Source organism: Coregonus clupeaformis, chromosome 14, assembly GCF_020615455.1.
Source record: "Coregonus clupeaformis isolate EN_2021a chromosome 14, ASM2061545v1, whole genome shotgun sequence".
In the NCBI taxonomy this organism is placed as follows: domain Eukaryota; kingdom Metazoa; phylum Chordata; class Actinopteri; order Salmoniformes; family Salmonidae; genus Coregonus; species Coregonus clupeaformis.
In genome coordinates this window covers 21427408-21442163 of record NC_059205.1, presented here as the reverse complement: position 1 = coordinate 21442163, position 14756 = coordinate 21427408, and the positions used below count along the sequence as shown (strand labels likewise).

The window sequence follows — 14756 nt, the reverse complement described above, 5'->3', positions numbered from 1 at the left end:
TCTACAGCTCCACCGACTAGAACCAGAACCACATCCGTATTGACCTCAACAAGAGCTCAACCCACCACAACCACACCCTCACCGACTACAACCACTAGAACCAGAACTACAGGCCGGCCGACCTCAATAACAGTTCCTCATACCACTACAACTACAAGCAGAACTACAGTCCTACCGACCACAACTACAGCCCTTCCGGTCACAACCCCAGCCCAACCAACCATAACCAAAGCCCCAACGACCACAACCACAGCCCAACCAAGTACATCTACAGCCTTACCAACCACAACCACAGCCCAACCAACCACATATACAGCCCTACCAACCACAAACACAGCCCAACCAACCACAACCACAGCCCAACCAACCACAACTACAGCTTTATCAATCCCAGCCCTACCGGCTACAACTACAGCCCTACCCACCACAACCACAGCCCCGCCAACTGCAGCTCAAGCAATTACAACCTCAGTGCAACCGACCAAAGTCCCATCACCCACAGACCAACTGACCACAACTACAGCTCAACTGACTACAACCACACCACAACTGACCACAGTCCCTGCGATGACAACCACAGCCCAACTGATCACAACCACAGACCAACCAACCACAGCCTCGCCACCCACAATCAGATTCCAAGTGACGACAACCCCAGTTCTGCTGACTATGACCACAGGCCGACTGACCACAGTCCAATCGGCCAAAACCGCAATCCTGATAACCTCAACCACAGCACAACCTACCACAGTCCCACCAGCCACATCCCAAGCTATTACAACCACACCACAATGGCCCACAGCCCAACCAACTACAACCACAATACAACTAAGTACAACCACAGCCCTATGGACCACTACCACTATAACCACGACCGCAACCAGAGTGATCACCAAAGCACCCATCACAGAGAAACCAGGTAAGCCGTCAAGTTTACTAATGCAAGGCAAGAATACTTAGCCTGGTTGCCTGTCTGTTTCTGCTTCGCTGCCAACTCATTAAGGAATTGTCATGCCAACATTTTTTGGCTTGACGATAATCAGGTTTCCATCCAACCTTTTTATGCGAGCTAGGTACATGTCGGATAAAAATGTAATGACAGGCCAGATGGAAACAGAACATTTTTCAGTAAATGTTCCAAATGTCGATAAAACAAAATACGCTAAAGGTGGGATCTCTTTGTGTCGGTAAAATGAATTATGCGAGAAATGGTGGAAATGCTTTTATGTGCAAATATTGATATAATAAGCATCATATCGAAGTAAACTTGGATTCACGCTATGACATGTTGTGTGGTCCTCCCACTACGACTAGTCGGGAAAGCATGCAGTTTATTAGGCTACAGATGAAATAAATGATGATGATCTTCACAGGTTGGTGAAAGTGCAAGGTGATGAGCTTGATGCTCCTTTCCAATAAATATTGAGGGTCTTAATCTGATGACATGATCATTGATGCTTGCCTGCTGTTTGACCAGATAATCTTGCTCTTTTGTCCATAGTAATCTCATCATGTAGGCTATACGTGCGCTATAGCCAACATGCTAGAAAGCATGTGCCAATACCGGAGTGGGCACACTCGCTATATAACGCAATTTTATTTGTGAGAAAACCATCAGTAGAGTTGAAAATGCGATGGAAACCCATTTCACTTGTAATTTCTATTCGGTACATGGGAATTTACCCGCAAAAGGTACACTATATATACAAAAGTATGTGGACACCCCTTCAAATTAGTGGATTCGGCTAAACCCGTTGTTGTTAGGTGTATAAAGTCGAGCACACAGACCTCAACCCATCGGACACCTTTGGGATGAATTGGAACGCCAACTGCAAGCCAGGCCTAATCGCCCAACATCAGTGCTCGACCTTACTAATGCTCTTGTGGCTGAATAGAAGCAAATCCCCGCAGCAAAGTTCCACCATCTAGTGGAAAGCCTTCCAAGAAGAGTGGAGGCTGTTATAGCAACAAAGGGGGGACCAACTCCATATTAATGCCCATGATTTTGGAATGAGATGTTCGACGAGCATGTGTCCACATACCTTTGGTCATGTAGTGTATTTTCATGTGCAGTACGTCACACGCACAGCCTTTTATCTGCAACAAGTTAAATTGATAGAAACACATCTCTGGTTGGAAAATGTGCATATTATTTTTAAGTGGATTTTAGAATATTCTCATAAATCTATCTCCAATTGGATGGAAACCTAGCTGCTGACAGCAACATAGTTGGCAAGAGCACAAACATATTTGGGACCAGGCTAAGGAACATTAGAGGAATTATACTCCTACATTATACCACTGAATTATGTTACATAACAGTACCTGATGAGCCTAAAACTATTTATTCTTTATCACTAGATCCTCTGTCTAATAATACCACTCAATACTCTTGTACAACATTTATTTATCTACAATATGTACAATGTCACCTGCAGATAGTACTACTGTCCATAGCTCCGCAATTATTATTTTTGTCCAATATTTTTTTTATTGCTTATTGGGTATGTTAATTAAAACATTACTAAGTGAAGACAGACTGTCATCATGCTGTGGCATAACAATAGATCGACTCAATGTTGGTCTTTATGCGCTCGAATTGTACGTTTGTGATGTGGCAAGACAAGAAGGGTGCTCAGGTCGGTTGTTATGGAGGGAGTAATGCTCAGGACTTCAAATCCAGGCATGTTTTTATTTTCTAAACCTTCCCTAACCCTTACCTTAATCACTCACTAGTATTAATTACATTAACCTTACTGTAACCCCTAACGGTCTAACTCTAACCTCAACCACTCGCTAGCATGTCATAACATTACCCTACCACTTACAGTTGAAGTCTGAAGTTTACGTACACCTTAGCCAAATACATTTAAACTTAGTTTTTCACAATTCCTGACATTTAATCTTAGTAAAAATTCCCTGTCTTAGGTCAGTTAGGATCACCACTTTATTTTAAGAATGTGAAATGTCCGAATAATAGTTGAGAGAATGATTTATTTCAGCTTTTATTTCTTTCATCACATTCCCAGTGGGTCAGAAGTTTACATACACTCAATTAGTATTTGGTAGCATTGCCTTTACATTTTTTTACTTGGGTCAAACATTTCGGGTAGCCTTCCACAAGCTTCCCACAATAAGTTGGGTGAATGATAGCCCATTCCTTCTGACAGAGCTGGTGTAACTGAGTCAGGTTTGTAGGCCTCCTTGCTCGCACACGCTTTTTCAGTTCTGCCCACACATTTTCTATAGGATTGAGGTCAGGGCTTTGTGATGGCCACTCCAATACCTTAACTTTGTTGTCCTTAAGCCATTTTGCCACAACTTTGGAAGTATGCATTGTCCATTTGGAAGACACGTTTGCGACCAAGCTTTACATTTACATTTACATCATTTAGCAGACGCTCTTATCCAGAGCGACTTCCTGACTGATGTCTTGAGATTTTGCTTCAATATATCCACGTAATTTTCCTTCCTCATGATGCCATCTATTTTGTGAAGTGCACCAGTCCCTCCTGCAGCAAAGCACCCCCACAGCATGATGCTGCCACCCCCGTGCTTCACGGTTGGGATGGTGTTCTTCGGCTTGCAAGCATCCCCCTTTTTCCTCCAAATATAACGATGGTCATTATGGCCAAACAGTTATATTTTTGTTTCATCAGACCAGAGGACATTTCTCCAAAATGTACGATCTTTGTCCCCATGTGCAGTTGCAAACCATAGTCTAGCTATTTTATGGCGGTTTTGGAGCAGTGGCCTCTTCCTTGCTGAGCGACCTTTCAGGTTATGTCGATATAGGACTCGTTTTACTGTGGATATAGATACTTTTGTACCTGTTTCCTCCAGCATCTTCACAAGGTCCTTTGCTGTTGTTCTGGGATTGATTTGCACTTTTCGCACCAAAGTACGCTCATCTCTAGGAGACAGAACGCGTCTCCTTCCTGAGCGGTATGACGGCTGCATGGTCCCATGGTGTTTATACTTGCGTACTATTGTTTGTACAGATGAACGTGGTACCTTCAGGCGTTTGGAAATTGCTGATTTCTTTTCCCATGATGTCAAGCAAAGAGGCATTGAGTTTGAAGGTAGGCCTTGAAATACATCCACAGGTACACCTCCAATTGACTCTTCTCAATGCATACTTCTCAATTATCCTATCAGATGCTTCTAAAGCCATGACATCATTTTCTGGAATTTTCCAAGCTGTTTAAAGGCACAGTCAACTTAGGGTATGTACACTTCTGTCTGTAAACAATTGTTGGAAAAATTACTTGTGTCATGCACAAAGTAGATGTCCTAACCGACTTGCTAAAACTATAGTTTGTTAAAAATACATTTGTGGAGTGGTTGAAAAACAAGTTTTAATGACTCCAACCTAAGTGTATGTAAACTTCCGACTTCAACTGTACCTTACCTTTCACTAGCATGACTATACTTAGTTCGTATAAACATTACAGTTTCCCCTTAAAGCTTTTAATTGAATGCATTCCAAGCATTCCCAGGAAGCTCAATAGCTAACTTAAACCATTCAAGGTTAGGAGTCTTTTTTGGCCCCAATATGTTTTGGGATGCCGCTATGCCTCTGCTTCTTACTCTTCCTGACCTGGCCATAGAAAGGAATACAACGCTAATCATATCACCCTGGTTAAATATAATTTCTGGATAGACTATAGGCCGTGAATCGATTTCAGCCTGTGGAATGAGGGGGATGGATTCAGCAGAGTGTGGCCCGATAGTAGCCATGGAAACATAAACATGGTCCCCCACCCCATGAGATTGCATTCATGGTCTCGGGAAGTAAAGGTTCAGAGCAAATTAAGCCTATATATTTTATATTTGTTGGTTTTCTATGAGGTCATTGGGGTCTTGTTGGAGGTCATTGTGAAGAGCACTCTGATTTGTGTGGAATGGAAGTGGGATGCGGGCAAGAGAGGGGTAGGTTCAGATGGCAAGGGGCGGCAGGTAGCTTAGTGGTTAAGAGCGTTGTGCCACTAACCGAAAGGTCGCTGGTTCTAATCCCCGAGCCGACTAGGTGAAAAATCTGTCGATGTGTCCTTGAGCAAGGCACTTAACCCTAATTGCTCCTGTAAGTCGCTCTGGATAAGAGCATCTGCTTGAAAAAAAAAAAAGTGGGAAGGTGATTTTACAGGGGTGGGTTTTATAGGGGTTTTGAGAACTATTGACATAAGATTTACATAACTAATTGTTAACACATTTAAGACAGAGGCACTAATAAACATGACATTTATGTTCATGCTTTGCCTGTGGCTGGTCTAGTGGGTAAAGCCTCTGCCTGCTGCACATATACACCATCTTCTCAGCCTGGGTCGAATCCCAGACCCAACACTACTCTGTATCGCATTCTCTGTCTGTCTCACCCCTCATTAAAATCTATTTTGATATTTGTATTGATTATATTTTGATTTATGAAATGAGATTATTGTTTATGTGCCATTGTGGTCATTTTATGATAATTGTTTGACTGGTACTAATCACTTGTCAGTGTCTATGCCCCCCAGTGCAGGCTGAAGATGACATAAAGAGTCATGGGGTGCAGAGGCTTTGGGGAATGGCTGGCTAGAAGGCACACTGTCTATTGACCGTGGTTTATGTGTGTCTGTGCTTGAAAAATAGTGCCATCTGATGGTCGGTGAACTCTTGAGAACTGCCTGTTTAAACTAGAGACAATCGCCCAGGGTCCACGGGCAGAGGGACAATGGCGCAGCAGGACACATACTCAAGTCACTCATTTATTGCCACAAACAAACGGCATTGAATTGTAGTACTAGGGTTGATAATGGTGGAAGTGATAGTGAAAGTGGCTTTCTATGGATAAGAAACAGAAAGAAACCGGACTGTAATTATTACATTTTGTTATTAACTTTTATTTTAACAGGGAGCCTAACTGAGACCAGGGTCTCATTTTCAATGGTGCCCTGAGACCATAAAGTAAAAGGTTACAAAATATATAACAAGATACAATAACAAGTACATTACATTAGAACATCACTAACATTACAGCTATCATAAACAAGTTATTAAACCAATCAATCAAAACAATTGCACACCTCGGTGAACTCGTTTATCATCAGGGTTTTAAAATGCCCTAATGGCACCAGGGAATCCAAATGTAAGTAATTCTGTGGAAACCAGAGGAATCTGAAGAGTTAACCAACCCTGTGAACGGGTTTGATATCTCATTCTTTTATACGTTAGCAACAAAGTTAGGTAGGTTGGAAGCTTGTGTAGGAGGGCTTTGTAAACAAAAAGGGAGTAACCTTTTGATACAGGATGCAGTGGTGAGTTACAGTTATAACTATACAATAGCAATGTATGCTACTATGCTAATGTTTTAGCAGTGATGTACATAAGGTGCTAGCAGGAGCAGGGCAATAGAACATTGCAGCAATGGTAAACGGCTAATAAGCTAAACACAGCATAATCAGTGGCATAATCAGTGGCTACAGATGGCTACATTAACAATGGAATTAGCAGTGCAATATTAGCAGTAACCAGTAGATAAATAACAGTAAGTAGCGTATAAATGGCATATAAAGTGCCGTAAAAACAGCATTAGGCTAACAGGCTAATAGCAGAAGCAAACAAAGGCTATAGCAAATAAACAACCAATACACACTATATGTCGCACAGTCTCCGAAGGTCACACCGGGTGAGCTCGGCCGCACCGCCGACAGTATCTCTTGTCCTTCAGCCACTTGAGCTTTTGCTCGACAGCCATTGAGGTGAATCTCTCACACCTGCTGAAGTAGTGGTCCCTGTTTTCATATGGGGCAGTCTGCTGCGGGCTGTGCAGGTGATAGTTCCTGTGGAGGAGGCTCGGTTGCCGCATAGTACATGCTGGCATCGGAACATTTCTGCTGAAAGGCTGCAGGCTTCTCCTGTTGGGTATGGGCACTGGCTGCCCCCAGGTGACTCTGCTTCCATCTTCAGCCATTGTGCTAGGTACGGAAGGGTGTGGGGAGCTTGTGGGTATGTGGTGTACATACTGTATGGCACTTGCAGTTGGCCCTGTACTCTGAGGGGAGCTTCCCCAGGAGGCGCTCAATTTGGGAGCCGCTGGACAGCTTGGTTACCCCTGGGCCCCTGAGTGAACAGAGCAGGCTCACTAAGGTCTGGATGCAAAGAGAGAACCGACAGAAGCCTTGTGTGTCCCATGGCCGGATGTCTTGCAACATGATGGTGGAGCTCTCCTCCATGGCAAAGTTATGCGGATGGCCCCATTGCTGCCTGAGGTCTGCCATGGCTGCAGTGTATGGCGCTGGGTCATGGAGACATGGACAAAAGCTTGGCATCCAGCAGCTTAAGGTGGTCAAGCAAATGGTGGTACTTGACCGTTTCATGCTCCCCTGGTTCTCGAGGGCCATCTTCAGGAGAGCAAACTCCCGACTGTCGTCTTTAGTGAAGTCGGGGTGTGTCCGTTTTTCTAGGTGCATGAAGGCACCGTCCAATGGCATGTACTGTGGAGGCCTTGGCCAGAGCTGAGGCTGGCCAGGTGGGTACACTGGCTGCTGAGGTGGGTATTTGTAGGCGGCGGCACCTGGATACAGCTGCTGGCTCGGGTACTGGCTGCTGAGGCGGGTATGTGGAGGCCAAGGCGGCTGCAGCTGGCTGGTAAGAGTACACCTGTGGGTCTGGCCTTGAGTAGTAGGTTGAGGGCCAGTATGTTGGGTACTCCTGAGCCGGATAAGCCGGGGCTGGGTAACCTGTAACCAAGTAAGCTGGAGCTGATTAGCCAGTAGCCAGGTAGATTGGCGACGGGGGAGGAGCTGAGTAGCCAGAAGCCAGGGCAGGGTGGCGGAGAAGCTTCCCCTGGTAGGGCACTTGCTGAGCCATGACTGTCCTAGGTAGGTTTCACTGCTGTGGCGGGGGCAGACCGTGTCCAAGCAAGGGTGTAGAGGCCAACGTCCCCTGGAGGAGTTCCTCGTACCGGTAGCAAGGCAAAGATTGCTGGTAAATTGCTTATCGACCTTGGGGAGGGCTCTCTGTCCTATTTCCTGGGCCCTTGTGAGCTGCAGGCAATCGCCCATTCTCCATCTCGCTCAGCGTATCCAGAAGATATGGCTGTTCGCCTGAGGCCTGTGACTGGGGCTGTGAGCTTTCGGCGGATTGGGGGCTGACAGTGCTTGGAGATGTTCGCAGTTGAGTCGGTCGAGGGCTTCAACGAGCACGACGAAGGATCTCTCCAGGTTGGTGAGCAACCTGAGCAGGCCGCTGTCTCTCCTTCCATCCTCTTCCTCTTCTCGCCGGTGTGTGCTTGTGTAACTCTGGTCAGTACCGACCTGATCCAAGACTAGGAGTTGGCTGGGGGGCTGAGCGTACTGTGACCGGCCCCTACTGGTCATTTCTCTGGGGTAATTATCCCTAATCTGGATTGAAGGACCATGAAAAAGAGCGCCACCTGATGGTTGATGAACTCTGAGAAGTGCTGGTTTAAACTAGAGACATGCACTCCAGGTCCCCTTTCAGAGGGACAACGATGCAGCAGGAGACATACTCAAGTCACTAATTTGTTGCCACAAATACACACACGGCATTGAATTGTAGTACTAGAATTGATTGAAGTGGAAGTGATAGTGAAAGTGTTTTTCTATGGATAAGAAACAGAAAGAAACACGGCTGTAATTACAGTTATTAAAATGTATGCTACTATGCTAATGTATTAACAGAGATGTACATCGCAGCAATGGTAAATGGCTAATAAGGTAATTAGCATAGCATAATCAGTGGATACAGATGGCTACATTAGCAATGGAATTAGCAGTGCAATATTAGCAGTAACCAGTAGATAAATAACAGTAAATAGCATATAACGTGCCGTAAACGGCATAGCATTAGGCTAACAGGCTAATAGCAGAGGCACACAAAGGCTACAGTAAATAAACAATCAATATACACAATGTGGAGTAATTATGCTAACGGCGCTGCAATGCTAACAATGTAGTTAGGCAAACTAAACACTCTATTTACCATGGGGAGCTAGCATGCTAACCATGCTAACGTCTCTAGCATGCTAATGACGCTAGCATGTTAAAAAGGAAATAAACCGGAAACCGGAAGTAACGCTGGAAACCATGCCAAATATTTGCTGTCTTTTAGCGGTTTGGGACTACAAACACAACCGCCATCTTAGGTCACATAGTATCCTATATGGGGATACCACATGGAATGACTCACACTCTAAAAGCATGAAAAGTAATGGGAAACTAACATAACCACACTAACAATATGCACAGCACACAAGAGGGCTTGTAGTAGCGGTATCCTTTAATAAAGTGCAAGTATTTGTAACACAATGATAACATTGTTACAACACTATAATACAGTATAATAGCGAATGTATTGGCTAATTACACATGTATACACACTTCAAGCATGACAATGGTTGGCTGGAACAGGCCACTTACTTTGCATTGACGCACTAGCACCACACCATGTTAGGAAAAGTGTCCAGAGTTTGCAGTCTAGTATGCACTCTTCAGCTACAGCGTAATCTTCTTGACAAAAGGTATCTACATCTCTCCTGGAAGAACTCTGCACTAAAGACCGAAAAGGGTGGAACTATGCTTTTATAGTTGTCCCGCCCCCACTGGCCTGGGGCCAGTTGGGCTGGGTCAAAGGAGGTGACGGACAGGTCAAGAGGTCAAGAGACATGCCCTAACATGTTATTAGTGCAGAGGGCAGCCCATCCCCCCTCCAGCAGGCTTTACACATCAAAAGAATAAACAAGCCCTGACTAGGATTTTCTACAGTGCTATTTGATCTAAATAACTCCTAAGTTACATTTTTGTCATTTAACAGACGCTCTTATCCAGAGCGACTTACAGGAGAAATTAGGGTTTAGTGCCTTGCTCAAGGGCACATTGACAGATTTTCCACCTAGTCAGCTCTGGGGTTCGAACCAGCGACCTTTCAGTTACTGTCCCACCACTCTTAACTGCTAGGCTACCTGCCACCCCTTAAATATCTTATTTTCATCCTGATTATTTAAAATTCATAAAATAAACTGAGTCCTATTAATAGTCAACCAATAATAAAAAATGAATAAAAATATGTTTTATTGTCACATACACCGGATAGTATCACAACTCAGGATAAGACCCAGATGTAGACAGTTCGAAAAAGCACAAGTTTATTTACAAAAACAGGGGGCAGGCAAACGACAGGTCAAGGGCAGGCAGAGGTCAGTAATCCAGAGCAGAGTCCGAAAGGTACAGAAACGGCAGGCAGGCTCAGGGTCGGGGAAGGCAGAGGTCGGTAATCCAGAACAGTGTCACAAGGTACAGAACGGCTTGCAGGCTCAGGGTCAGGACAGGCAGAATGGTCAAAACTGGGAAAAACTGGAAAACAGGGGCTAGAGGAAAACAGGAATACGGGAAAACTGATGGTAGGCTTGACGAGATGAACTGGCAACAGACATACAGAGAACACAGGTATAAATACACAGGGGATAATGAGAAGATGGGCGACACCTGGAGGGGGGTGGAGACAAGCACATAGACAGGTGAAACAGATCAGGGTGTGACAGGATAGGTGCAGTGAAATGTGGTGTTTAACAGGGTCAGCCATAGTAGTATGGCGCCCCTGGAGCCAATTAGGGTTAAGTGCCTTGCTCAAGGGCACATCGACAGACTATCACAAAAAATCCCTACTTTAATTGACTGTGTTCACATACAGGCCACCACTTTGTAAACCCTCCCTTCTGGCCAGACCTGGGTCCGTATGTATCAAGCGTCTCAGAGTAGGAATACTGATCTAGGATCAGGTCCCCCCCATCCATGCAATCTCATTCATTGTCATCTAAAAGGCCAAACTGATCCAAACTGAAACAGTCCCTAGATGGCTACATCTGCTCACTGAGTTATAGCCACCCTCATCACACTTCATATGGCAGTTGATCTGTCACTGACCAACAGGAAAATCTTGATCATCATTGGATTTTTTTGGGGGGGGTTGTGATAGACTCAATGACAACACGGTGGCCTTTTCACCCTCTCAGAAATGAACAGTGACTTAAAACAACTATCTGCATTTTATGTGAGGCCTACGTACTAAAACAAAAGGAGATCAAATCAAATCCAATCAAATTGTATTTGTCACATGCACCGAATATAACAGGTGTAGACCTTACAGTGAAATGATTACTTACAAGCCCTTAACCAACAATGCAGTTTTAAGAAAGAATAACCAAAAAAATCACGAAATATAAAATAGAACGAAATAAAAGTAACAAATATTTAAAGAGCAGCAGTAAAAATAACAATAGCGAGGCTATATACAGGGGGTACTGGTACCGAGTCAATGTGCGGGGGCACCGGTTAGTAGAGGTAATTGAGGTAATATGTACATGTAGGTAGTAAAGTGACTATGCATAGATAATAAACAGAGAGTAGCAGCAGCGTAAAATAGGGGTGTGGTGGGGCGGGGGGGAAATGCAAATAGTCTGGGTAGCTATTCGAATAGATGGTCAGGAGTCTTATGGCTTGGGGATAGAAGCTGTTTAGAAGCCTCTTGGACCTAGACTTGGCGCTCTGGTTCCCATGCGGTAGCAGAGAGAACAGTCTATGACTAGGGTGGCTGGAGTCTTTGACCATTTTTAGGGCAACTCTAGACTTTACAGTTATTACATGCATGTTCAGTGTCTTTTCACTCGGTTTAACTTGGGTGTAAAGGGAAGTACCTGTGCTCTCATAGGGCCCTTTTGTGACTGGAAGTAGCTTCATATTTATATGATAATTGGAGGCCAGTGCACCTGCTATGTACTGATTATAATCAGATTGAATCAGCTCCTCTGTGATTCATGTGAGGGGAATTTAATCCTTACACAATTGAGAATGAAAAGGAGCTTCCTATTGAGGGAGCATTTGAATGGATCAGAGGCTACCTACAGGAAACACAGCTACAAGGTCTCTGTCAAGTTTTAAATGAAAAGATCTGTAGGGATGCGTAGAAATGAAATACTGTAGATCTGAGCGCTTAATAGATTAAAAGTTTATTTAAATGACTTATATTTTGTATATTTTCCATGAATACATACTTTTTTTTAATGTGTCGACACGTCCAGATTCAGTAAATGTGGGATTTTGTTTTATGAAAGCCTAGATACTGTATGTTATTGCATTTGCAGTGGGGTGAAATATGATTCAGACATCTCGGTCCCCGTTTAAATTACGTTCAGCCTGACTTTATAGTAAGTACAGTGTCATATGATACAAGGCATTTACTGTATGTACCAAATTACCAAATGGGTCTGACTTCATGGTAAATACAGCGTCCTCTTCTGTTCCCATGCTGGAGACCAGAGCTTGATTACAGCACCTATCACATACAGCACCTATTACAATGGTGCCAACATTTTGTGGCTGATCTTTCAGCGGGGGAGTGGGTGAATGTGGCAAATACCTGACTGGGCCTAGCACCGCGCGGTATGGCAAGTCTTTGTTGTGTTCGTGTTTGTGTACTGAGGAACATGTAACTTGGTTCCAGAAGAAAGACTCTTTCAATTTCTTTAGGTGTGGGGCTTTCATCAAGGTAAGTGTTTCTTGGTGTAACGTCATCCCCAGGCTATTGCACACACAGGACATATAACCTGGGATATCAACCATTCAAAGTTGGCCTTAGTGGGAGTGACCATATAATTCTATAGGAATGACCTTACTGAGTAAAGTATTTGTCATCGTTACTACTTAACACAGTCAAAAAGTCATAATTCTTACTAAACCCTGCCCATTTCCACAATGTATCTTCTTAAAATGTGATTTTACACCTAACCCTAACTAATGAAGGCCAAGTTTGATGCGTTGGTCCACCCTACTTTCCTCGCATTTGGGCGGAAGTGTCTGGGAATGAGATTAGGTATAATGTGACTAACATGACATCACTTTAAAGCGTATGCCATCCTTCAGCACAACATGTCACCCTTTATAAAGCACATGTTTATATCATATACAACATAATGGGTTATGTAACATTTGCCATAGGTGATTATGTCACACAGTTATGCCACATTTATGAACCCTTTATAAGCTGAACGTAATTTAAAGCGGGACCAAAATCTAAACTATTTACTTTTATGAAGAGATAGTAGGACAATGACGTCAGAGTTGCAATTTATGATTCTACTGTAGGCCTAGGGGTAAAAAAGTCTAAAGCACCTTATCAAAATCATCTTGTAATCGTTTCGCTGTGATTAATATTATTATTTTATTTCTTATTATGAATTGCAGCGAGTCCTGTGTTGCGCCACTGCCATTTCCATTCAGGTCTTGACTCACATATCGACCTAGTAATTTATCTCCTTTGAGTTGTGGTAAAAAAGGAAGAAGTTGCTATGGTGGACACCACGATGTACCTATAAGCGGGGGCTGGTAGATTTAATTTGTATTTTATTACATTTTTATGTGAACCAGATATTCAACCCATCTTGGAGGAAAAACAGAAGTTGAAAACAAAGTGTCTTTCTATGAAAAAAAAGCACACGTTTTGCTATAAGAATTCATAACAGCACACGGCTACTTTTAACAGCCTTTACATAACATCATAAGATAGGTTAATGTGTTATAAAATAGGCTATGAGGCATTCCTAGGTGTTGCTTCACTACTATTAGAAACCATGCCTCTTTTTGGCAGGCTGCCCATGGAGAAGGCCTGGCTTGACCCAAACAGAAGAGTGGAGTGACAACTCCATTACTAGCAGCACCACCACTGTGAGTGCTCCCAAGCTACAGCCCTGCGTACTCGAGCTCTGCAAGTTCTTCTCCCAGTGCCTCTGCCACTCCTACAGCTACAAGACTCACATGAAGAGGTATAAAGATGAAGAATACCTTATATATTTTTACATTTCTCAAGTTTAAATAATACTACAAAAATGACCTGTTCATTTACAAACATTTCTGAAAATTCTTGTAACTTTGGTTAATTAACAGGAGTTTCGTAACCCTACCCCAAATAATTTTAAAACAGTTATTTCAAATACTGTGTCAAGTATAATTGATTTACTCTTTGGTGTCTTACAGGTATTGTGCTGATAGTCATCTGTGGTATGAGAAACACACCTTTGAGGTGTGTAGACGGGTCAGAAGAGTCTCTTTCTCCAGAAGTAAGTGTACATTAGCCTAGGGGACATGATCAATCACAGCAAACAAGAACAGAATCACTGTATATATATACACAGTATAGATTAAATATACAGTACCAGTCAAAAGTTTGGACACACCTACTCATTCCAGGGTTATTGTTTATTTTTTTCTATTTTCTACATTGTAGAATAATAGTGAAGACATCAAAACTATGAAATATCACATATGGAATCATGTAGTAACCCAAAAAGTGTTTAACAAATCAAAATATATTTTATATTTGAGATTCTTCAAATAGCCACCCTTTGCCTTGATGACAGCTTTGCACACTCTTGGCATTCTCTCAACCAGCTGCATGAGGTAGTCACCTGGAATGAATTTAAATTAACAGCTGTGCCTTCTTAAAATGTAATTTATGTAATTTCTTTCCTTCTTAATGTGTTTGAGACAATCAGTTGTGTTGTGACAAGGTGGGGGGTATACAGAAGATAGCCCTATTTGGTACAAGACCAAGTCCATATTATGGCAAGAACAGCTCAAATAAGCGAAGAGGAACAACAGTCCATCATTACTTTAAGACATGAAGGTCAGTCAATACGGAAAATTTCAAGAACTTTGAAAGTTTCTTCAAGTACAGTCGCAAAAACCATCAAGCGCTATGAT

The 14756-nt window shown here is 43.1% G+C and overlaps 1 protein-coding gene across 1 annotated transcript in view; it reads left to right on the top strand.

Moving 5' to 3' along the window:
* The window catches only part of LOC123481233 (DNA-directed RNA polymerase II subunit RPB1-like), a 42698-nt gene that overhangs the window by 1701 nt on the left and 26241 nt on the right, over positions 1-14756 (top strand). Inside the window, exons 2-4 of the mRNA XM_045224941.1 lie at positions 99-919; positions 13645-13819; positions 14031-14113. Coding sequence (XP_045080876.1) covers positions 99-919; positions 13645-13693 — 870 coding nt within the window. The 3' untranslated portion in view covers positions 13694-13819; positions 14031-14113. The remainder of the gene's footprint in view (positions 1-98; positions 920-13644; positions 13820-14030; positions 14114-14756) is intronic.